The 26,145-nt window shown below is 45.7% G+C and overlaps 1 protein-coding gene across 8 annotated transcripts in view; it reads right to left on the bottom strand.

The window, feature by feature from the left end:
• Positions 1-26,145, bottom strand: part of CECR2 (CECR2 histone acetyl-lysine reader) — a 190,351-nt gene that overhangs the window by 29,320 nt on the left and 134,886 nt on the right. For 5 of the 8 annotated variants that reach the window (XM_035282811.3, XM_035282914.3, XM_035282954.3 and 2 more), the window contains exons 8-9: positions 23,002-23,085; positions 9,695-9,848 (exon numbers count right to left, since the gene is read on the bottom strand). In XM_035282811.3, the coding sequence (XP_035138702.3) occupies positions 9,695-9,848; positions 23,002-23,085 (238 nt within the window). The remainder of the gene's footprint in view (positions 1-9,694; positions 9,849-23,001; positions 23,086-26,145) is intronic. The other 3 variants (XM_035282860.3, XM_078342733.1, XM_078342736.1) reach the window with 1 other exon arrangement.

Below are 26,145 nucleotides of genomic sequence, written 5' to 3'. Positions count from 1 at the left end.
TGGCTCCTGTATTTGGTTTTTTTCTTTTTTGAGATGGAGTGTTACTCTCGCCCAGGTGAGAATGCAGTGGTGTGATTTCGGCTCATGGCAGCCTCTGCCTCCTGGGTCCAGGTCAATCTCCTGCCTTAGCCTCCTGAGTAGCTGGGATTACAGGCACACAACATCAAGCTTGTCTAATTTTTGTATTTTTAGTAGAGATGGGGTTTTACAGGTTGGCCGGGCTGGTCTCAAACTCCTGACCTCAGGTGATCTGCCCACCTTAGCTTCCCAAAGTGCTGGGATGACAGGCGCGAGTCACTGCGCCCAGCCTCGGCTCCGGTACTTGTTCACAGACCTCCCTGTAGTCTCTGATGCTTCCTTGCTTTCTGTTATAAAATAGTCTAGGTTCACCTTATATTTCCTGCCCCAGTACTGGAATTAGTCATTTGTCCAAACAGTCTTAGTTCCTTCTAGAAGGAAACTATATTGAGAGACTATTAACCATGTGTTAGAAAACACTCATTGCTATCTTTTAATAAAAGTATTCATGTTGACATTTATAGAATAACGAATGGCTGGGCATGGTGGCTCATGCCTGTAATCCCAGCACTTCGGGGGGTCAAGGCAGATGGATCACCTGAGGCCAGGAGTTCAAGACCAGCCTGACCAACACGGTGAAACCTATCTCTACTAAAAATACAAAAATTAGCTGGGTGTGGTGGTAGGCGCCTGCAATTCCAGCTACTTGGGGGGCTGAGGCGGGAGAATTGCTTAAACCTGGGAGCAGAGGTTGCAGTGAGCTGAGTTCGTGCCATTGTACTCCATCTCAAAAAAAAAAAAAAAAAAAAAAAAAAGCTACTTGGTGAATTTCTTAGCTACAAGTCTCCTGGGTCATTTGCTTGGAGTTTTAAGTAAAACACTACCCAAGTGTGTGTGTGTGTGTGTGTGTGTGTGTGTGTGTATATATGTATATGTATATACATATATATACACACATTATCTATGTATTTTTCTTTCTAGACACTAAACTGTTACCATACAGTATGAGATGTTAACAATGACAGAAAACCCTTGTGTTTATCCTGACTTTAAAGAAAACACTTCTAATGTTTCCCTTCTAAGTAGAAAGTTTGCAAAGATTATTAAGACACTGGCTAAGGAAATTCCATTCTATTTTAAGTTTGCAGAAATTGCCACAACCCAAGGAAGGCCTGAATCTACTAGAAGCTAGAAGAGCCACAGACTCTCACCTAGAGGCTTCAGAGTGAAACCCTGTCAATACCTAGATTTTGGAGTTCTCACCTCCAGGACTATGAGAATACATTTCTGTTATTTTATGCCACCCGGTTAACGTAATTTGTTATGTAACCCTAGGGAACTAACACAAAATTTGAAATTCAACCGACTACCCACCCCGCTTCCTTTTTTTGAGACCGGGTCTTGCTCTGTCACCCAGGCTGGAGTGCCGTGCACAATCACGGCTCGCTGCAGCCTCGACCTCTCGGGCTCAGGTGATCCTCTTACCCCAGCCTCCGGAGCAGCTGGGAGTACAGACATACACCACCATGCCTGGATAATTTTTTACATTTTTTGTAGAGATGGGGCCTCACTATGTTGCCCCGGCTGGTCTTGAACTCCCAGACTAAAGTGATTCTCCTGCCCTGGCCTGGCCTCCCGAACTGCTGGGATTACAGGCATGAGTCACTACACCTGGCCATCAAGCTCATCATCTTCTGAATTCTGCTGTTGCTCCTATCTGTTATCACTAGCACACAACATCCTTTCAGGGTGATCTGCTTTTTCCAAATTGGTTGTTTTATGGAACAGAACATTCTATAATTCAGTTCGTTGTACCTACGTGTAATTTATATCCAGTTTATATCTCTTCTTGCTTTCTGTATCTGAGGATCAAGGTTTTTCATCAAATCAAAAAACTATTCGATCATTGTCTCTGAATATTCCCTTGGCCTTACTGTACTGATTCTTTCCTTAGAGAACTCAGGTGAACACACACAGGACCTTTCACGCCATCCGCCACCTGCATATGATGAAGCCTTTCCTTGCAGGTGCAAATCCAACTTTCACATTCTGCTTTGTGATGCTGGGGCTGGGATCCTGCATCGGCAGGGCCACACCTGGTGACGCCAGCCAGGTTCTTCTGGAGTTCGACTGCTTTCACAAGGTAGCAGTGGGGTGGCAGCCCCCACCTTCAGATGCCTGATCCAGCTCTGTAGAGCGTCCCCTGGGCTTGCAGGTTCTGACATTCCCTCCGTGTCACCACATGGATCACACTGACCTGTTTTTCTAACTCCCATTTGGTCAAAGAGTCATGTGACGTTCTTTCTGCTGAAGTATCTTACATAGTTTTGGTTTTCAAGGCTGGACCCCGACTAACCACAAGTTACTTCTTTGGTCACGGCCGGCTTCATCTCATTCTACAGTTTCCCAGACAGATCAGCAAGTTAACTGAGCGTACAATTCAGGAGCGTTGAGTATGTGTCATGTTGTGCAGCCATCACCACTGTCCATTTCTAGAATCTTCTCATCGCTCCAGTCTGTAACACTTAACAGTGACTCCCCATTTCCCTCCCCCCTCAGCCGCTAGTACAAAACATTTGCCCACCTGTGTCCTGCTGGTATCACTTACTATAATACCTTCAAGGTTCATCTATGCTGTAGCATGTTTCAGAATTTCCTTCCCTTTTTTTTTTCTGAGACGGAGTTTCGCTCTTGTTACCCAGGCTGGAGTGCAATGGCGCAATCTCGGCTCACCGCAGCCTCCGCCTCCTGGGTTCGGGCAATTCTCCTGCCTCAGCCTCCCAAGTAGCTGGGACTACAGGCGCCCACCACCATGCCCAGCTAATTTTTGTATTTTTAGTAGAGATGGGGTTTCACCATGTTGACCAGGATGGTCTCGATCTCTTGACCTCGTGATCCACCCACCTCAGCCTCCCAAAGTGCTGGGATTACAGGCGTGAGCCACTGTGCCCAGCTTCCTTCCCTCTTAAGGCTGAGTAACACCCCACTCTAAGTGTATGCTGCCTTCAGTTTCTCCGTTTATCCACTGGCAGACACCTGGCTGTTTCACTTTTTGATTTCTTTTCTTTCTTATTCATTTATTTTTTTTGAGATAAAGTCTCGCTCTGTCGCCCAGGCTGGAGTGTAGTGGCGTGTTCTCTGCTCACTGTAGCCTCTGCCTCCGAGGTTCAAATGATTCACCTGCCTCAGCCTCCTGAGTACCTGGGACCACAGGCGTGAGCTACCATGCCTGGCTAATTGTTTTGTATGTTTAGTAGAGACGGGGTTCCACCATGCTGGCCAGAATGGTCTTATCTCCTGACCTCGTGATCTGCCCACCTTGGCCTCCCAAAGTGCTGGGATGACAGGCGTGAGCCACCGTGCTTGGCCATGTTTCTTTTCCTTAATCTACTTTCCTCCTCTGAGTTTTTAAAATAAATAAAAGCTCTGAGTTGTGTCCTTGAAAGTATGCCATCATGCCACACCGCAGAAGTTTTGAAAACAAATTCAGGGAACTCCGTGACAAGTGACTGTTGAGATGCTAGATATAAATTCCAGCTTACAACAGAGGACAGCTCTACTGACAGGCAGATCTTAACATCAAGATGAAATTTCTCAGCCAGTCCCAACACAAAGATTACTCATTACGTTTAAAGGACCCGCAGAATAAAATCCTCTTAGAATTTAATGTCACACAGAGCTTGCTTCTCTGAATAAACTGCCGTAATTATTAAAAGTGTCCAATTAGTAACAGATTATGTCTCTTTTTACAGTTGGAAGTTGCTAAAGGGTCCGGAAAAGGTTACTGTAAGTATCCGATGGCTTACAAAAAGTCCTTCCATAAGACCTATCATTTGTGACTTTAAATGTGTTAGAGACTGTCCTGTTTTCATGTAATCCTTCTAACAAGGTCTGTGCAGCGTAACCTGATGCGATCCCGGGCTACACAGTAGGCCCCTGCCCCAGCCAGCCTTCCCGAGCTTGCTCCGTCCACTCCAGCCGCGCCGGACTTCCTGCTACACATCCTTGCCCCGGTGCCTCTGCTCTGATCCGCACTGGGCTTCCTGCTTCAGGCACTCATGGGGCAACCTCATTCACGTTCTCTAAATGTCAGATCTTCAGAGAGGACTTTCTTCTTTGTTTGGGAGATGGTCTTGCTGTGTCCCTCAGGCTGACTGCAGTGGGGAAACCAGGGCTCACTGCAGCCTCAACCTCCCGGGCTCGAAGGATCCTTGCACCACAGCCTCCCAAGTAACAGGGCCCATAGGTGGCGCCACCACGGCCAGCCATGTCACCCTTTACCTGTAAACCTGGCCGGTTTTAATTCAGATCACTCTCCACTATTATCCCGAAATATTTGTGTACTCTCCACCTTCTCACCCCTGGAATGAAAACAGTACTTCCGGCTAGGTATGTGCTCACGCCTTTATTCCCAGCACTTTGGGAGGCCGAGGTGGGTGGATCACTTGAGGCCAGGAGTTCGAGACCAGCCTGACCAACATGGCAAAGCTCCATCTCTACTAAAAATACATACATTAGCCAGGTGTGGAAGTGCATGTCTGTAATCACAGCTACTTGGGAGGCTGAGGCACGAGGATCACTAGAAGCTGGGAAGTGGAGGTTGCAGTGAGCCGAGATCAAGTCACTGTAGTCTAGGCTGGGCAATAGAGTGAGGGTCTGTCTCAAAAAAGGAAGAAAAAAAAAAAAGAAGGCAGCACTTCCCTGCTGTGCTGTGGAATACTAGGTCTCGTTCGTTCCTAATAACTATGTTTTTAATCCATTAACCATCCCACCTCTCCAGCCCTCTACCATCCCAGCCTCTGGCAACCATCCTTTCCTTCTCTATCTCCACAGGTTCAATGAGTTTGATTTTTAGATCTCACAGGTAAGTGAGACTATATGCAATGTTTGTCTTTCTGTGCCTAACTTATTTCATTTAAAATGGTAACCTCCGGCTGGGCGTGGTGGCTCATGCCTATAATCCCAGCACCTTGGGAGGCCGAGGCGGGTGGATCACGAGGTCAAGAGATTGAGACCATCCTGGTCAATGTGGTGAAACCCTGTCTCTACTAAAAATACAAAAAATTAGCTGGGCATGGTGGCGCGTGCCTGTAATCCCAGCTACTCGGGAGGCTGAGGCAGGAGAATTGCTTGAACCCAGGAGGCGGAGGTTGCAGTGAGCCGAGATCGCACCATTGCACTCCAGCCTGGGTAACAACAGTGAAACTCCGTCTCAAAAAAAAAGGTAACCTTCCAGTTCTATCCATGTTGCTGCAAACGACTGAATCTTTTGGTTTTTTTTTTGAGACGGAGTTTCGCTGGTTACCCAGGCTGGAGTGCAATGGCACGATCTCGGCTCACCACAACCTCTGCCTCCTGGGTTCAAGCAGTTCTCCTGCCTCAGCCTCCTGTGAATCTTTTTTCGGCTGAATAGTACTCCTCTGTGTATCAGTACCACATTCTTTATCCATTCGTTTGCTAAAAGACACTTAGGATGCTTCCAAATCATGGCTATTGTGAACAGAGCTGCAGCCACCAGGGGAGTGCAGACGTCTCTTCAATATATTCATGTCCTTTCTTGTGGGTGTGTACGCAGTGGTGGGATCAATGGATTTGAGGGTGGTTCTGTTTAGCTTTCTAATGAACCTCTAAACTGTTCTCCATGGCGGGGTACTAATTTAGCTTCCTACCAACAGTGTATGAAGACTTCCTCTTCCTCACATCCTCACCTGCGTCTGTTACTGCCTGTCCTTTGGATAGAAACCATTTTCGCTGTGAAAGAAGATCTCTCACGGGAGTTTCTGATTTGTATTTCTCTGATGATCAGTGCTGCTGAGCACTTTTTCATATGCCTGTTTGCTATTTTTTTTTTTAAAAGACAGAATCTTGCTCTATTGCCAAGGCTGGAGCACAGTCTCGGTTTGATCTCTGCTCACTGCAACCTCTGCTTCCCAGGTTCAAGTGATACTGCTGCGTCTGCCACCCAAGTAGCTGGGATTACAGGTGTGCACCACACCATGCTCTGCTCATTTTGGCATTTTTAGTAGAGGCAGGGTTTCACCATGTTGGTCAGGTTGGTCTTGAACTCCTGACCTCAAGTGACCTGCCCTCCTCAGCCTCCCAGTGAACTGGGATTACAGGCAATAAACCATCACACCTGGCAGCTTTTTTTTTTTTTTTTTTTTAATTTTTTGAGACAATGTCTTGCTCTGTTGCCCAGAGTGGAATGTAATGGCACGATCTTGGCTCACTGCAGCCTGGACCTCCCAGGCTCAAGCTATCTGCCCATCTCAGCCTCTCAAGTAGCTGGGAATACAGGAATGAACCACCACGCTTGGCTAATTTTTGCATATTTTTGCAGAGATGGGATTTCACCATGTTGCCTAGGCTGGTCTTAAACTCCTGGGCCCAAACAATCTGCCAGCCTTGGCCTCCAAAAGTGCTGAGCTTACAAGCATGACTCAACATGCCTGGCCTTGTTTTCCATTCGTATGACTTCCTTTGAGAAATGTGTACTGAAAGCTTTTGCCCATTTTAATATCTGATGTTTTCCTAAGAGTTGTTTGAGCTCCTTACTCTGGTTATGAATCCCCCCGTCAACGGGGCAGTTTGCAAACGTTTCTCCCATTCTGTGGGTTGTCTCTTCGCTTTGCTGACTGTCTCCTTTGTAACCTGATGCGGTCCCGTTTGTCCATTTTTGCTTTGGGTGCCAATGCTTGTGGGGTACTGCTCAAGAAATCTTTGCCCAGAACAATGTCCTGGAGGGTTTCTCCAAGTTTCTTCTTGTAGGAGTCTAATCACTGGAGCTCTTAGTTGTAATTCTTTAATCCACTTTGATTTTACTTTTGTATACGGCAGGAGACAGCGGTCTAGTTTTCTTCTTGCGCGTATGGATAGAGTTTCCCTAGCACCGTTTGTAGAAGAGACGTCTTTTCTCCAGCGTATGTTCTTGGCACCTGTGTCAAAAATGAGGGTGCTGCAGGTGTGTGGACTTGTTTCTGTGCCAGTTCTATGCTGTTTTGATCACCATAGCTCTGAAGCGTCATTTGAAGTCAGGTGAAGTCCTCCAGTTTTGTTCTTTTTGGTTAGGATAGCTTTGCCTATTCTGGGTCTTTTGTGGTTCCATATAAACTTCAGGATTTTTTTTTTTCTATCTCTGTGAAGAATGTCGTTGGCATTTTGGTAGAGACTACGCTGAATCTCTGGATTGCTTTGAGTAGTATGGGCATTTTAACAATATTGATTTTTTTTTTTTTTTTCTGAGACAGAGTCTCACTCTGTTGCCAGTCTGGAGTGCAGTGGCGCAATCTCGGCTCACTGCAACCTCTGCCTCCCGGGTTCAAGCAATTCTCCTGCCTCAGCCTCCTAAGTAGCTGGGACTACAGGTGTGCGCCACCATGCCCAGATAGTTTTTGTATTTTTTAAGTAGAGATGGGGTTTCACCATGTTGGCCAGCATAGTCTTGATATTTTGACAACATGATCTGTCCGTCTCAGTCTCCCAAAGTGCTGGGATTACAGGCGTGAGCCACCGTGCCCAGCCAACAATACTGAGTCTTATAATCCACAAATGTAGAAAGCTTTCCATGTTTTGGTGTTCTTTTCAATTTCTTTCATCCACGTTTTATAGTTTTCATTGCAGAGATCTTTCACTTCTTTAATTAATTCCTAGGACTTTTTTATTTACGACTACTATATAGGGGACTACAATGTAGGTATTATTAATCTTACAATATAAAAACTAAGCCATAAAAATGAGTTTTAGACATGCCTATATGAATTAAAATGTCAAGTGTACCCAATAAGAATCCTATTTAAAAAAACCCACAATCTCACTAAAAAATATAAACAAAAGCCAGTTATTATGTCTTGGGGAATTTAAATGTAGCACTGGAAATCGCCAATTATGGAAGATCTTAAAGGTGAGATATACTACACGGTATGATACTGGCTAAACCTGTAGATTACATGCACTAAGGGATTTGTTTTATTATTTTTTTTTATTGAGACGGAGTCTTGCTCTGTCACCCAGACTGGAGTGCTTCGGTGCAATCCCAGCTCACAGCAACCTCCACCTCTGGAGTTCAAGCACTTCTCCTGCCTCAGCCTCCTGAGTAGCTGAGATTACAGGGGTGCACCACCACAACTGGCCACATTGGCCAGGCTGGCCTCGAACTCCCGACCTCAAGTGACCTGGCCACCTCGGCCTCCCAAAATGCTGGGATTACAGGCATGAGCCACCACGCCCAACCATCATTTCTTTATTAATTCTAAAACTCTTGGTGCAGTCCAGTGTGGTGCCTCATGCCTGTAATCCTAACACTTTGGGAGGCAGAGGCAGCCAGGTCACTTGAGGTCAGGAGTTTAAGACCAGTCTGGCCAATGTGGCGAAACACCATTTCTACTAAAACCACAAACATTAGCTGGGCATGGTGGAATGCCTGTAGTCCCAGCTACTCGGGAGGCTGAGGCAGGAGAATCGCTTGAACTTGGGAGGCAGAGGATGTGGTGAGCCAAGACTGCACCACTGTACTCCAACCTGGAGATAGAGTGAGACACTCTCTCTCTCTCTCTCAAAAAAAAGAAAAAAAAGATCTTGGTAGGAATGAGGTGCATATAATAGGTACGTAAGGCCAGAATCTTTCAATTTTCCTAGCCAAAATTTTGTACTGCAAAACGTTATATTCAAAAAGCCAAATCTATACACTATGCTGTTTTATTAAAAAATTTAAAACACTCAACATACTTACTGAAATGGTAAACCCTGGCCTATCTTAAACTAGACCAAATGATTTATTATTACATGATTTATCAGGGTGAGCTTATAAATACAATTGTTATCTAAGAAAACATCTAAAGGCAGGCTGGGCGCAGTGGCTCACACCTGTAATCCCAGCACTTTGGAGGCCAAGGTGGGCGGATCATGAGGTCAGGAGTTCCAGACCAGCCTGGGCAATATGGTGAAACCCCATCTCCACTAAAATATAAAAAGTTAGCCGGGCGTGGTGACACGTGCCTGTAGTCGCAGCTTCTCGGGAGGCTGAGGTGGGAGAATTGCTTGAACTCAGGAGGCCGAGGTTGTAGTGAGCTGAGTTTATGCCACTGTGCTCCAGCCTGGGGGACAGAGCAAGACTCTGTCTTCCAAAATAAAAAGACAAAACAAAACAAAAGAAAGAACACATCTAATCTAAAGACAGTTTTCATCCTTGGCTTGCAGAACTAAAAACAGAAAAAAAGCCTCATCAGGCCAAGACCTGGATCTGAGAAACCTTTGTCCTAATAATATCAATTATGATGTTCTAGACGTGAAATGAGGCCGTAACTAAAAATAAAAAAAACTATGACTTTTCTTAAACATACCTCATTTGCGTTCCTAATTATATTCGTGAAACCAGCTCTCATCAATACCTTAATTTTTTTTTTCTATTTCACGTGTGGAACACAGAGACCAGAACAATAAGCCAGATTCTGACAGACACACTAAGATTGACCAATACTAGGGCTTCAGAAGGAATGTAAAGGCAATGAGGGTGGACAGAGGTGAATGAACATGTCAGAATACAACGCACAAGATACTTAAATAGAAACTGCCGGAAGCCACTCAGATGCATGGTGGACTTAGCTGGACCTGGCTTTGGCTACAGGATGGCTGGCCCACAGACACACGCCTCTCCAGACCATGCGGACACTGCACATACCTTCCACTGCCTTGACCTTCTCCTCCAACTCGCGTTTCCTCTCTTCCTTTAGCATCTGCTCTTGCTCCTTCTTCTGCACTGCTAGAAGAATCTGACGCTCCTCCTCCTCCTCTTTGCGCTTTTGTTTTTCTATTCTGGTCAGCACAGGAGTCTCCTGTGAGGAGCCAATGAGCACACCCTGTCAGTACACAGCCACGCAAGACCAGCTCTTCGGTCTTGGTGAAGATTTAATTCATTGAATACAATATATTCAACAACTAATACCAGCCATCTGCTGTGAGCTAGGGGCTTTGTATCACAACAAGCTGATTTTGCTACCGGGAGAACACGTTTGGACACATATAAACATTATAACGTAAGGGAGATTCAAAACAGGGTAAAGTTTTGCGTCCTACAATTTATATTATTTGTGGTATTTAGGTGATCATCTTACGGATAATTTACTGGAGAGGAGAGATTGGGGCAGTTCAGAGACAAGCATTTTTTTAGAGTTAATATCTGATAAAGTGAAGTTTTAAAAAGCACCTTATCTAAGGTTACTAGGACAAAAGACAGTCACTTGAGAGAACACAGTTCCTTTTTCTTTTTTTTTTTTGAGGCAGACAGAGTCTTGCTCTATCACCCAGGCTGGAGTGCAGTGGTGCAATCTTGGCTTACGGAAACCTCCCCTTCCCGGGTTCAAGCCATTCTCCCGCCTTAGCCTCCTGAGTAACTGAGATTACAGGTACCCGCCACCACGCCTAGCTAATTTTTGTATTTTTAGAAGAGATGAGGCTTCGCCATGTTGATCATGCTGGTCTCAAACTTTTGACCTCAGCCTCCCATACAGGTGTGAGCCACTGTGCTCAGCCCAGAACACGGTTTTTTAATTTCAATAATGTGCATGAATTAAAACTCTTAACTTTTATGCTTTACAAGTAAAACAATGAATAAAATTGGGGTTCTGATTGGAAGGGCCACTGTTTTGGCTTAAGGTGCAGAAAAGAGATGAAGGAGGCCACACAGAAATTCGTAACCTACCCAAAGATTGGCTAGCCTTTCCATGGGATTTTCAATTCGAACATTAATAAAGGTAAGTAATTGCTGGTGATATGATTACTTAAGAAATCTGAAAATAAAAAGGTAAGGCAAGCAAAGGAAAACAGGACTATTACCATCCTAATTTATGAAAGGGTTACAATGCTTATTTGCCACCCCCTTCCCCAGCCAACAAACGGGTTCTGAGCCACTCTGCAGCGCAGAATGGAAGTTGTTTTCCTCCCTTCCTTCCTTTCCCTTCTGCCCTGCTCTCCCGGAGCTGGGACTACAGGCACCTGCTACCATGCCAGGCTATTTTTTGTATTTTTAGTAGAGACAGGATTTCACCATATTAGCTAGGCTGGTCTTGAACTCCTGACCTCAGGTGATCCGCCTGGCTCATGCCTGCTGGAATTACAGGTGTGAGCCATCGCACCTGGTCAAAGTTGTTTGTTTTCAATTTCTTCCCTCATCTGTTGTGTTGATGTGAAAGCTGAAACTTTTTCCTTTTTTAAAAATTATTTTTGAAGAGGTAGTTAACTGGTTCGTGTAATAGACCACACGTGAAAGTTGGACAGATACAGAAAAATGAACCAGGTGCCAACAGAAGGAGAATTCACATTACCCTTATAGAAAAAATACTAATTATCACATTTTGGGTGAAACATAATAGAAAGGTAAAGCTTTAACAGATCTTTTCAGTAGGAAGAAGACCTAAAGATCTGTATCGGATACATTTTCAAGAATTTTTCTTTTTCTTTTTTTGAGATGGAGTCTCACTCTGTCACCCAGGCTGGAGTGCAATGGTGTGATCTCGGCTCACTCCAACCTCCCGCTCCTGGGATCAAGCAATTTTCCTGCCTCAGCTTCCCGAGTGGTTGGGATTATAGGTGCCCACCACCACGCCCAGCTAATTTTTATATTTGTAGTAGAGATGGGGTTTCATCATGTTGGTCGGGCTGGTCTCAAACTCCTGACCTCAGGTGATCTGCCTGCCTCAGCCTCCCAAAGTTCTGGGATTACAGGTGTCAGCCACTCACGTCCGGCCCCTTTTCTTTTTAAATAGATGGGATTTTGCTATGTTGGTCAGGCTGGTGTCGAACTCCTGGTCTCAAGCAATCCTCCCGTCTCAGCCTCCTGAGTAGTGGGGATTACAGGTGTGAGCCACTGCAACCAGCAAAAGCTTTATACCGTGGAAGCTGAACTAGTGGCCATGATGCGGAGGAAAAGACGTGAATGCAGATAGTCACTTCTGTAAATTACCATTAAAGACAATCACTTATGTAAATTTACCATTAAAGACAGTCACTTATGTAAATTTCAATGCCCAATGTAAGAGCACTGAAAATGCCCTTATTAAAATTTTGTCAGGTGTGGTGGCTCACACCTCCAATCCCAGCACTTTGGGAGGGTGAGGCGGGTGGATCACTCAAGTCGGAATTCAAGACTAGCCTGACCAACATGGAGAAACCCCAAAACTAAGAAAAGTACAAAATTAGCTGGGCGTTGTGGTGTGTGCCTGTAATCCCAGCTACCTGGGAGCCGGAGGCAGGAGACTTGCTTGATTCCAGGAGGCAGAGGTTGCGGTAAGCCGAGATCATGTCATTGTACTACAGCATGGGCAAGAAAAGAAAAAAAAAAAAAGGAGGAAAGAAAAGAAAATGCTCGATTAAAATTTTATATTGTTTTCTTTATGTTTTTTTTCCTTGCTCCCTGTGGAATTCACATTTTTATGGTTCTTAAAACCAATTTAGGATAAGGGTGGTAGCTCACCTCAGCACTCCCAATACTCTTGGGAGGCCAATGCAGGAGGATTGCTTGAGGTCAGGAATTCAAGACCAGCTTGGACAACAAAGTAAAACCCCGTCACCCCATGTCCACAAAAACAAAAACACAAATTAGCCAGGGCTGGTAGTGCGCACCTGTAGTCCCACCTACATTACAGGGGTGGCTCAGGCAGAAGGATCTCGAGCTCAGGCTGCAGTGGGCTTGGGAGTGCACCACTACACTCCAGCCTGGAGGAGAGACCCTATCTCGAAAACACAAAAGAAAGCAAAACAGGGGCCAGGTGCGGTGGCTCACGCCTGTAATCCCAGCACTGTGGGAGGCCGAGGTGGGTGGATCACGAGGTCAAGAGATCGAGACCATCCTGGTCAACATGGTGAAACCCCGTCTCTACTAAAAACACAAAAATTAGCTGGTCATGGTGGTGCCCGCCTGTAGTCCCAGCTACTCGGGAGGCTGAGGCAGGAGTGAGCTGAGATCGCGCCACTGCACTCCAGCCTGGGTAACAAGAGCAAAATTCCGTCTCAAAAAAAAAAAAAAAAAAAAAAAAAAAGAAAGAAAGAAAGAAAAAACAAAATACGTTTTCTTTAGGATTTAGATTTAAATTCAGATTCTCACTTGACTCCAAATTTAGAGATGGCCTTGCCTAGATAGACTTTTTTTAAGATGGAGTCTTGCTTTGTCACCAAAGCTGGAGTGCAGTGGCATGATCTCGGCTCACTGCAGCATCTGCCTCCCAGTTTCAAGTGATTCTCCTGCCTCAGCCTCCCAAGTAGCTGGGATTACGGGAGCCTGCTACCACACCTGGCTAATTTTTGTGTTTTTAGTAGAGATGAGGTTCACCATGTTGACCAGGCTGGACTTGAACTCCTGACCTCACATGATCCTCCCACCTCTGCCACCTGAAGTGCTGGGATTACAGGCGTGAGCTACCATGCCTTCTCAATGTCATTTTTACCATTCAAAAATCTATGAGCCTGACTTTTTAGAAGAGTTTACAAGGTAAAAACATGGAATGAACAGAGGAGAGATAAAAATGAGAAATCAACTGTATACGTAACACTGTACCCATAACATGCCTCAGTATAACAAACAGAATTAAATAATTATTCCCTAAAATCTTTACCCTATAACCAGAGCAGGCCAGCTTCAATATGATGGATGTTGATTCTGAAAAGGGGACGTTATGGACACCTGGTGAGGACTGTCCTGAAGACTGCATCTCTGGCCACTGGTTCAAGCACCTTCCCTCAAGTTTGCCTAATTCCTACTCTCACTTCCACCCCACTTCCCAGGTTCTTAACTGTTCCAGCAACATCTTTACCCAGCTGGGATGTAACGAAACTGTAGTTAACAACCATTTGCCTTTGCTCTTTTCAGACGTATATTGATGCCAAAAACACACCGTAAGGCATCAGTGGACTAAGAGGGGAAGGGGAAAGGGAGGAGGTGAGAAAACTGAGCCATGTTAAAGGAAAGATTTCATTAAAAGAGAACTGTGATGCTTTCTATCTGTCGGACCCAAAAGTGAGAGGAAACAGGTATATATAGCAAACTTGAAAGTTATTTCCATAATTACTACGTGTCTTCTGGCCACCTCCCACCCATCCCGACCTGAAACAAAAGACAGTAGGTGTAAACCTGTGAAATATTCTTGTTTCATCAGTACAGGACCCATTAAATAGGATCAGCAATTTTTTTTTTTTTTTTTTTTGAGACGGGAGTCTAGGCTCTGTTGCCAGGCTGGAGTTCAATGGCGCGATCTCAGCTCACCGCAACCTCTGCCTCCTGGGTTCAAGTGATTCTCCTTCCTCAGCGTCCCAAGTAGCTGAGAATACAGTCATGTGCCACCACGCCCAGCTAATTTTTGTATTTTTAGTAGAGGTGGGGTTTCACCACATTGGCCAGGATGGCCTCGAACTCCTGACCTTGTGATCTGCCCACCTCAGCTGCCCAAAGTGTTGGGATTGCAGGAGAGTCACCGTGCTCAGCAGGATTAGCATTTTAATAAGGACTGAGCAAATGCAAGGCAAACACTTATGAAACTGTGACATTAAGTCACTTGCTAATCTAAACAAACACAGGAAGTGTTCATGTGTTAAGTCAGTGGAAAAAGAAAACACAGGGAAAAAAAAACAATAACCCACATCTTACAAATACAAAATTCTTCGTGATGAGTTAGACTTATTCTTAATATGTAGTATCTTACCGTCAGTTAACCGTGCTCCCAAGCAAATGGAACACGAACGTGAGACTCACAAACGATATATAAAGTACACGGGGGAACTTTTCAGATGCTCGGTGTGAGGTGGAGGAGCAGGGGCTGCACGCCGCCACGCCAGCCTCGGCCCGCTCACGGGCTGCAGGAAGTGGTGAAACACACCACTCACTACGATGTTTTGGGGTTCAACCCAATGCTCCTCGGGAAGAACTAACAAAGGCTTAGAGACGCCCTTCAAGTGCCACCCTAAGAATCCAAATGAAAGAGACGTTTAAACAGATTTCTGCACCTTGAGACGTTCTCTCTGATAGAGAGGAGAGGGAATTCTACGACAAAGGAGGACAAAAGTTAAAGAGGCTGGAGCTGGCAGCAGTCCTCACTCCCCCATGGACATCTCGGGTTTGTGTTTTGGAGGAGAAGAAAGGATACAGAGAGAAAGGGTAAAAATGTCGACCGTGAGCTCTCAGCAGCCTTAGGAGATCTACAAAACAGTGCAAAGGAAAACTGGCTCGGCAAAAGATTGTGATTTGTGACAAATGTGCAGGCCGAGGTGCTACAAAAGGATCATGAACACAAACAAGAATTCATCAGGTAGGACCCGGAAGGGTTCAGCAAATTCAATCTGTGTGCATGGAGTGTCAAGGCCACAGGGGATCATGAGCCCTAAAGACAGATGGAAAAGCTACAATGGAAGGAAGATAGTTGCAGAGAGGAAGATTCTAGAAGTCCATCTTGACAAAGGCATGAAAGACGGCCAGAAGGTAGTACTACGTGATGAAGGACATCAAGAACCAGGACTGGAGCCAGGCACATTATCACTGTGGCAGAATGGAAAGACCATGCTCTTTTCACTCAACAGGAAGACGTCGTCTTCCTAGGTACAGACATGGCTGGAGCACTGCGTGACTCCCAGAAGCTAACACCGCCTCTCATCCAGGTCAGAATGTCAAGTCCGGAGACACCCAGTGTGTGTAAATGAAGGCATGGCAATTCACTGCAGGTAGGCAAAGGGTTGCCTAATCCCCGAGTGTAAGTAAACGGTCCTCAGAACGGCTCTCTTCTGATAAACTCTGTTTGCTAGAAAAACTCCTACCCGGGGGGCCGGGCGCGGTGGCTCATGCCTATAATCCCAGCACTTTGGGAGGCCGAGGTGGGTGGATCACGAGGTCAAGAGATCCAGACCATCCTGGTCAACGAGGTGAAACCCGTCTCTACTAAAAATATAAAAATTAGCTGGGCATGATGGTGCACGCCTGTAGTCCCAGCTACTCGGGAGGCTGAGGCAGGAGAATTGCTTGAACCCAGAAGGCAGAGGTTGCGGTGAGCTGAGATCGCGCCATTGCACTCCAGCCTGGGTAACAAGAGGGAAACTCCGTCTCCAAAAAAAAAAAAACAAAGAAAAAAGAAAAACTCTTACCCAGGAGGGAGGAAGCAGAAGAGACGGATGGGATGGATCGGGAAAAGCTGGTGGGCTTTCAGGCAAATCAGGAAAGATGGCCCCTTAACAAAGAAGCATGTGAGGACGATCAACACCATCTTCCAGAGGTGGCAGTCAGTGTCAAACCTCTTACCTGGGCCAGTGAGTAACACTCCAAGCTGACATTTTATCTGCAATGGTGACTGAGTGAAGGCCTGTAACCATAATATGCTCACTGCTTCTAATTGTTTTTTCTTGTTTTGTTTTGAGATGGATTCTCACACTGTTGCCCAGGCTGGAGTGCAATGGCATGATCTCGGCTCACTGCAACCTCCACCTCCTGGGTTCAAGCAATTCTCCTGCCTCAGCTTCCTAAATAGCTGGGACTACAGGTGTGTGCCACCATATCCAGCTAATTTTTTTAGTATTTTTAGTAGAGATGGGGTTTCACCATGTTGGCCCGGATGGTCTTGATCTACTGACCTCGTGATCTGCCTGCCTTGGCCTCCCAAAGTGCTGGGATTATAGGTGTGAGCCACCGTACCTGGCGAATTGTTTTAAATATTCAACTACATAAGTGTTAGGTAAATGGATGCATTCTAAAAGCTCTGACTCTGCCCTGCATGATGATTTCGGTGTGCAAGATGAAATTTAATGCCTTTAAAAACTACTTGAAGAGGTTCTCCTAGCATTTTAGGCCACGCCTTCTAACTGATTTCAGCTGCGTACACTGACAAGTTTAGACTGAAAAGCAATGTTAGGTGTACATATTATTGTTTTTGAGACGGAGTTTCGCTCTTGTTACGCAGGCTGGAGTGCAATGGCGCGATCTCGGCTCACCGCAACCTCCGCCTCCTGGGTTCAGGCAATTCTCCTGCCTCAGCCTCCCGAGTAGCTGGGATTACAGGCACACGCCACCATGCCCAGCTAATTTTTGTATTTTTAGTAGAGACGGGGTTTCACCATGTTGACCAGGATGGTCTCAATCTCTTGACCTTGTGATCCATCCGCCTCGGCCTCCCAAAGTGCTGAGATTACAGGCTTGAGCCACTGCGCCCGGCCTAGGTGTACATATTAACTTCAGTATATCAACCTTCACCATTAGCCTACAAAATTAAAACTGTATTTAACTGGCTATCAGAAGAAAACCAAGCTAAATTTGTAGAGAAGTGTTGGTCTACATAGTTATTAGCATTAAGCAGGATTAACTGTGATGCCTCGGCATTTATTCTATGGTTCCAGTGTCACTTGAAGACGGCATAATATATAACTTAACCTGTGGTATCAGTGATGGAAACGATAGCTGTATCTGTCCATTCTCACGCTGCTATAAAGAACTACCTGAGACTGGGATTTATGAAGAAAAGCGGTTTGACTCACAATCCCACAGGCTGTGTAGAAAGCATGACCGGAGGCCTCAGGAAACTTACAACCCGGGCAGGTGAGGGGCAAGCCAGCACGTCTTACCACAGTGAAGCAGGAGAGATGGAGACACAGACAGCCAGTGCAACAGTGCACGCACGGATGGGGACGTGCCACACACGTCACAACAGCCAGATCTCCTGAGAACTCACACACTGGCATGAGAACAGCAAGGGGACCCCCTGCCAGGCCCTGCCCTCACATGTGGGGATTATGACTGGAGATGAGCTTTGGGGGGAACACAGAGCCAGACCGTATCAATGCCTTTCTAAAGAAGGGATTTATCAGAATATGCTGCTTCCGGAGGGCTTGCACTTCTAGAACTGTGTTCCCATCTGCTGTGCCATCCATATACACACACACGTATGTATACACATGTCTACCAGTTCTACATGAACGCATATACACATAAATGGATGCACACACAAATAGAAGTGTGCATATATCTGTGTGTATATATGTGTTACATATCTCTCCCCCCCATATATATATATCACTTGACCAATCCTGGTTATCTGTCCCCTTCCTTCTCTTTGGACCATAAGCCCCTGAGGAGTGACTTCCAGAGACAAGTAACATAGAAAATCAAGTGAAAAGACCTTTACATGAAGAAGTAATGTACATTATAGGAAGGTATTCCTTAGGTATGTCACAGGCTCACAGTTTAAACCATTTGACTTATGACCCAAAGGAGCTGTAATTTAAGGTTGGTGGGACAGCAAATTATGAATAGCTTTGAGTGTATGTTTAAAAATCTCACCACATGTTCACATGCTTAAATCCGGATATCAGAATTTAAACCATTCTGAAATGCATGCATGTTTCCTTAATATAGTGATTACAAAGTATCTCAAAAAAAGAGAAAAGGTCATATGGGTCGCAGAATAATGCTCAATAGAATCTGTTTTGTAGTAAAGGCATAGAGGAAAAGCCTGAAGCGAGTATGTGAAAACGTAAATAGCAAAGATTCCGAGTGGCGGGACCACCAGGTCCTCTCGTTTTCTACATGTATTCTCCACATTTTCTGTAAGGACGCGGTAGGTAGGTGGGAGGCTGCACCCGTCACACCCAGCAGTGGCTCCTGCCCTCGCTGATGCCGTCTGTCCCTCCAGCTCTGGCTCCACCTGTCTCAGACCACTTGCTCTAGAATCTGCCCCCTCTCCAGCCCGGCCCTGCACCTGCAAAGATGTCCTGCTTAGCGGGAGACCCCTACCTCACTTCCCTGGGCTTTTCTCTTTCCTCAGCATGGGTTACCATTTTAGCACTTTGCCATCCACTGTGAATTCTCAACGATTACAATTCTACCTAAACGCCATTACACACGTCCGAGAAAGGAACAGCAATTCCACCTAAACGCCATTACACACGTCCAAGAAAAGAACAGCAATTCCGCCTAAACGCCATTACACACGTCCGAGAAAAGAACAGCAATTCCACCTAAACGCCATTATACACGTCTGAGAAAGGAACAGCAATTCCACCTAAACGCCATTGCACATGTCCGAGAAAGGAACAGCAATTCCACCTAAACGCCATTACACACGTACGAGAAAGGAACAGCAATTCCACCTAAACGCCATTGCACACGTCTGAGAAAGGAACAGCAATTCTACCTAAACGCCATTGCACACGTCTGAGAAAGGAACAGCAATTCTACCTAAACGCCATTGCACACGTCCGAGAAAGGAACAGCAATTCCACCTAAACGCCATTACGCACGTCCGAGAAAAGAACAGCAATTCCAGCTAAACGCCATTACGCACGTCCGAGAAAAGAACAGCAATTCCACCTAAACGCCATTACACACATCTGAGAAAAGAGCAATTCCGCCTAAACGCCATTACACACGTCCGAGAAAAGAACAGCAATTCCACCTAAACGCCATTACACACGTCCGAGAAAAGAACAGCAATTCCGCCTAAACGCCATTACCCGCGTCTGAGAAAACAACACTCTATGTTGCGCACCACAGTCTTGTTAAAATTTCTGTGCTGACTGTCAGCACTCGGCCGTGCCAGGTAAAGCAAGTCTTGCTGAAAGCACCACTTAAAAAACAGGATTCACTTTCTGGCAGTTTCAATGACTACAGAACCAACCAGGCAAAAATACTCCTACAGTTAAAAAAAGCTGATACTGTCTTGTGCTGCAATTTTTTTCTTTAAAAAGTGAGGTCGGTGGAAGTTGCAAATGGGATAGAAGTTGGTGTCTGAATGTTTTACAGGTAAGTGGCCTGCTAGAATCACAAGGGTTTGTTTATTTATTTATTCATTTTTGAGATGGAGTTTCGCTTCTTACCCAGGCTGGAGTGCAATGGCGCGATCTCGGCTCACCGCAACCTCCGCCTCCTGGGTTCAGGCAATTCTCGTGCCTCAGCCTCCTGAGTAGCTGGGATTACCGGCACGTGCCACCATGCCCAGCTAATTTTTTGTATTTTTAGTAGAGACGGGGTTTCACCTTGTTGACCAGGATGGTCTCGATCTCTTGACCTCATGATCCACCCGCCTTGGCCTCCCAAAGTGCTGGGATTATAGGCGTGAGCCACCGTGCCCGGCCTTTATTTATTTATTTTTTAAAACACAGAGTTTCACCATATTGGTCAGGCTGGTCTCGAACTCCTGACCTCAAGTGATCTGCCTGCCTCAGCCTCCCAAAGTGCTGGGATTACAGGCATGAGCCACTGCACCTGGCTCAAGGGGGGTTTTAATGAGAAGCTAATGAGAAACACCACTTTAAAATCTGTAAAGGACAATTCCTGAGTTTACCAACACCCAATATGCTGTGCCCTTACGACACGCTCCTCTCTCTGAGGGCGGGCACCGCTGACTCGCTGGCACCCCTGCCCCTGCTAGCAGCACATTTCAGACTACCACCCAACAAACAGCTCCTTAGCAACAGCAATGACCGAAGTCACCAGACAAAAATCACCCCTGCATGCCAAATCCTGGTCAGCTGCTCGCTCCTCACTGACGTTTGCCCCAGAAGTCACAACTAAATGTCTTTTTGAGGCAGTAAATTTGGACTGCCGAGTGACCAATGTAGGCCATAAACTCTGCCTCCATGCTTAAAAACTGACGTCACCACTAGGATTTTCTCCAGGACATCGGGGACCGCAATGGGTAATTTTACAATCTCTATAATACCGTGGGTTTCTTTTTGTTCAAACTAAAGAGTAGAGGGCTGGGCGCGGTGGCTCACAAGGTCAAGAGATCGAGACCATCCTGGCCAACATGGTGAAACCCCGTCTCTTAAAAAAAAGACAAACTAAAGAGTAGAATAAAACAAAGCTCGAACACTGCTAAGAATAAAATAAGAAATTTTAGTGTTTGCTGTTAAAGCTTTGCTTGGAGCCATGAAGAACCTTTCAGTCTATTCAGCCTGCTGTGCAGTCTGAATTGCAGGCTAGGGCATCTAGGAATGCTCAGGGCAGCGAACAGCAAACAGAAAAGGGAGCTTTCCAGGAGGTGTGAGCCAAGGTAATAAGATAGCAGAGAGGGCCCAACAAGGCCAGGCTAGAAAACCATGAGAACACGGCTGGACACCAGGACCAAACTTAATACTAGAGGAGAAGGGAGGCCAGTCATTAATAGACGACTGGTTAATCCCCAGGTAATGACACACAGGGCAAGACACATCTCTGAGCTAAAAAGAGACAAAGGTGAAATCAAAACAGACTGAAGTAAATACAAATTTACAAATTCACCTTCCCTTTTCAGGGCTCAAGGTAGAATGCTGAGTTATTGACAAGATCTCTGTAACAGACCAACCTGTTGTCACCTCAATTTAAGAGCCATGACATTTAAGAGCTCAAGGGAAGGAGGGAACGTTAAGAGCCAGGAAATGCAACAATCCAAAGACTGGTTCAGAGTACAACCACTGTCCCTTAACTCCAGACTCTCTATGATCACTGCACTGTTTAACTATTCGATGAAAGAGTGCTCAGAGGAGATCAAAGGTTACAAGCAGATGGAATAGGAAGGCCGGCCAGCACTGAGTTTGAACTTGAGAGAACCCAGTGGGATCAATAGGTAATGGAGAACAGCCCTTTCTGGTTAAAAGGAAGAGAGCAGGTGGAAGCGGTTTAGATGGTGCGTGGGCGGGAATCGCTGTGCGCTTCCCAGAACCTGTAGGGAACAGGAATCGAGATGAGGGTGGCTTTCTGAATTCGCCCTTTGCCTCTCCTTATTCCTGTCTTTCACTCTCCTTTTTGATTCCACATTCAAACATGAATACCAGCAGTCTAGGTTTCTTATGGCTCACTGGACTCTCGCCTTGCCAATTTTCAAATTCTTGTAAATACAACTAACAGCGTTGTCCCGTCCTACAGTGTGATGTGATAAAGTCACTTTTTTTTTCAGAGGTGGGGGTCTTGCTACGTTGCGCAGGCTGGTCTCAAACTCCTGGGCTCAAGTAAATCTCCTGCTTCAGGCTCCCGAGCTGGGCACTGAACTTCTCTTAAGCTATATTACAAATGAAAATGCCCAGTCGGCTCTGGAACGCTGCTTGGAAAACTCTTTCATTACTAATTAGTGGTTGCACCAAACATGCTTTCTTCACCTGACATTCTATCTCAAACTCCCATGTGATGCCCTTTCTCTCATGTGACCTAAACACTTCCCTGCCCTCTGAAAAGACGAATGTCCTCTTTTGCTTTGTCTTAGAAGAAATGTGACTACCTACACTCCACAGCAAGGCCTTCACAGCTAAATATTTCATCTCACTAGGGTCACACAGATCCGCGCTCCTTCCTGGACACTTTTTGGGTCCATGCTACATCTCCAGTTAGAAGCAAAACAACAGACAAGCCACAAACTCTCACGTTTTCCTTTTTTTCGGGGAGATGGAGTCTCGCTCTGTTGCCCAGGCTGGAGTACAGTGGCGCAATCTCAGTTCACTGAAACCTCTGACTCCCGTCCTGCCTCAACCTCGCAAGTAGCTGGGATTACAGGCACGCACCACCATGCCCAGCTAATTTTTTGTATTTTTAGTAGATATGGGGTTTCACCATGTTGACCAGGATAATCTCGATCTCTTGACCTCGTGATCCATCCGCCTTGGCCTCCCAAAGTGCTGGGATTACAGGCTTGAGCCACCGTGCCCAGCCAGTTCAAATTCTCTTCCCATTGGCAGCTCTAAATCCTCCTACCTTTGCATCTGTGAACTGCTAGTGTACATATACCTACTGCAGAATGTATTCGCATCTCTAGTAGATTGAATGCGGCCATGCCTACCAGTCCAGGAGATTGTGAAGAACCAAAAAGTGTGGCCTCATGTCTCCTTTTATAATTCTTTCTCTTTCTAGAAATGGATCTTAAGCACAAGAATGCTCAATAAGCGTCTGGGGTTTAGGGAAAAACATAAAGGAAAAGAAACAGGCAGGAATGGAAGTACATGCAAAGAATCTGTCTCTTTCATCAGAGAGCTCCTCCTCACTACTCTCACACTCACCTCTTGCTTGATGGGTTTCATGGACAGGTGGTCAGACGTGCACCTAGGATGCAACTCTGCCTTTGTGCGCTGTGGACGCTTTCCCTATAGTTAGAAGTGAAGAAGAGAAAGGAAAAGATAGATTAGGGCGCTCTCAGCTACTGCCGCTGCTGCTGCCGCCAGCAAAAAACTGGCCAGTGAGGTCAGGGCAAAAGGCTTCCTTACGACAATCAGGAAAACCTCTGCTCAGCTGTGTAGGGACATAAGCCAGTTTATTCTCTTGAAAAAATAAAAAACTTGGAGGCAACCAGGTGTCTTTCATAACATCACTGGCAAGAAACTCCCTTAACAGTTAAAAAAAATTATCTTCCCAAATCACAAAGAGAAAGCCATGCTTTATCACCGTCAGCTGAAGGGGCGGCTCTGGGAGGGGCATCAGGAGCAGCTGGAGATGGGCCACGAGGCAAAGGCAGCGCAGTGGCAGCAGTGATAAGTGAGAGCAGCTGCCCAGGAGCAGAAGCCAGGGAGTGAGCAGGGGTGGGGAAAGGGCTCAGTGAGCAGAATGTGAGCGGGCGGAGGAAGTGCACCAGGCCGGAAGGCAGTCCCTGCAGGACATTTCAAAGCAAGAGCATGGAGAACTGTTTGTATCTAGGTAACTACTTTGAAGGCCAAGGCTTATTAGCACATGTCAGTTCTGGAATTCGTGAGGAACAAGCCCCATGGCATCACCAATTGTAATCCACATTTAAAGGTGGCAAGCACAGACCTTCCCTTAAGATAACGTCCGTGGGTTGTGTATAAAAAAGCTGCATTGTCCAGGGTCGGTCCTGGCACCACTCAAAAGGGGTGGTTTATACCACTTGAACATACCACAAAGCCACGGGGGTATGTTTAATGAGTCAGCAACTTTAGAGAGTTTTTCTGTTTCAAAGATAGAATGACTAGCGCCCAATGCAAATACAAACCCAACTATCAAATGCCGTTGTGACCTCCTTTAGGTACTTGTCCCAAAAAACCGACCCCAGCAGTTTCCTGAAGTATGTCTGTAACCTCTTTCTTTTTTCGGATAGGTTCTTGTTCTGTCACCAAGGATGAAGTGCAGTGGCACAAGCATGACTTTCTGCAGACTCGAACTACTGGCCTCAAGCAATCGGACCACCCTGGACCCCCAAAGCACTGGGATAGCAACTGTTTTCTAAGCCTCAAGACTCTTACAAGATGTCCTCAACTTTGAACACAGTAAAGGAACGGTGAGGGAACTGTCTTCCAAAGAGATGATGCCAGTTTACCAAGACAGAACCCAAACCGCCAATGTCAGTTTCACTTCAAACCTGCCAAATAAGGGAAAAGTCACCAATGAGAAAAACGCTATTCGTGACACAGAGGGTGAGTGTTTCCCTCTGTGTGGGATGCACTTTTCCATACCGTTCTTTGTAAATCATCTATACCCTTAGTCAATTTACTGGTTGAGAAATGAATGTTTATAAAGCTGTATAGTGTGTAACATGAGTAACAAACTCCACCAGTATCTACATCCCTTTTATTAAAAAAAGCTTTGAACTGGTATACAGTCATCACAGGAGGACTTACCTTCTCATTATTACTTCCAGGTTTAGAGGACCATCGTGTAATACCTTCCTTCATAAAGATGTAGCAAATCTTCTGACGCTCTTACTGCCTTTATTTTGCTAAAAAATGTGGCTTTAGGTTTCTACCAAGATTTCTATCAATTATCCATTAACATAAATAACAGGAGAACGAGTGGTGTCTTTTGATAGCCAAATACTAGGCTCTGTACATTGACATGGGTTAATTCCCACAAAAACTTCTGTCAAGTGATAGCATTTCATTTTACTAATAAGAAAACTGAAGTGGACCCCACTTTAAAAACAAATTTAAAAAACTGGGTATGGTAGCGTGTGCCTGTAGTTCCAAGCACCCAGGAGGCTGAGGCAGGAGGATCATTTGAGCCTAGGAATCCAATGTTACAACGAGCTATGATTATGCTACTGCACTCCAGCCTGGTTAACAGAGTGGGCCCTGTCTCTTAAAAAAAAAAAAAAAAAAAAAGTTGATGGGAAGACATGAAGAAACAACTAACAACTTATCTAAGGGACAGGACAGGGCCGGGCACTGCCGTAATTCAGGTGAGTAAAAAGCTCCACACTCTTCCACATGGCATGTTAACCCCTCTTCCATTGCCCCGTTTCTGTACTTTCTTTCTTCTTTTTTTTTGAGATGGAGTCTCGCTCTGTGGCCCAGGCTGGAGTGCAGCTGCATTACCGCATCTCACTGCAAACTCCGCCTCCTGGGTTCAAGCGATTCTCCTGCCTCAGCCTCCTGAGTGGCTGAAAATACAGGTGCCCACCACCATGCCTGGCTAATTTTTATATTTCTAGTAGAGATGGAATTTCACCATGTTGGCCAAGCTGGTCTTGAACTCCTGACCTCAGTTGATCTGTCCGCCTCGGCCTCCCAGAGTGCTGGCATTACAGGCATGAGCCACCACGCCCGGCCCCAGGACAACATTTCTAAATGCTGCATCTTACTATTCTTTATTGTGTCACACTGGACAAGACTTCCAAAACATTACCAGTAATACAGTCTCAAACATTACTCTTTCAGTAACAAGATGGCTTTCACGTGTCAGTATTAACAACCTGACAGGCTGATGTGTGTCACTTAACACTGAGGATACATTCTGAGAAACCATTCTTAGGTAATTGTTATGCTGTCAACAATACAGAATTCAAGGACTAGATGATGTAGCTTATTATACACCTAGTCTACGGGGTACAGCCTGTGACTCCCAGAGGATATGGCCTCAGTGCTGTCGTCTGCTACACACCTAGGTTATGGAGTGTGCCCTATTGCTCCTAGCTGGTGTAGCCTACTACACACAACTCTAGATGGTACAGCGTGCCACACACCCAGGCTAGAGGATATAGAGCCTATTGCTCCTAGGTGATGCAGCCTACTACATACAATCCTAGCCACACAGTGGTGAAGTACTTGTGTACCTAAACGTACGTAAACAGAAAAGGTACACTAAAAATACAGTAAAAAAGATTTCAGAACTGGCACACCGAGAGAGGGCACTTATGAAGGGAGCTTGCAGTTGCTCTGGTGAGTCAGTGAATGAGTGGCATGAAGGTGACGGTTAGG

This window comes from Callithrix jacchus, chromosome 1 (genome assembly GCF_049354715.1).
Source record: "Callithrix jacchus isolate 240 chromosome 1, calJac240_pri, whole genome shotgun sequence".
Lineage (NCBI taxonomy): Eukaryota > Metazoa > Chordata > Mammalia > Primates > Cebidae > Callithrix > Callithrix jacchus.
Note: the sequence above shows the minus strand (reverse complement) of the source record. Positions and strands in the feature narration are given on the sequence as shown.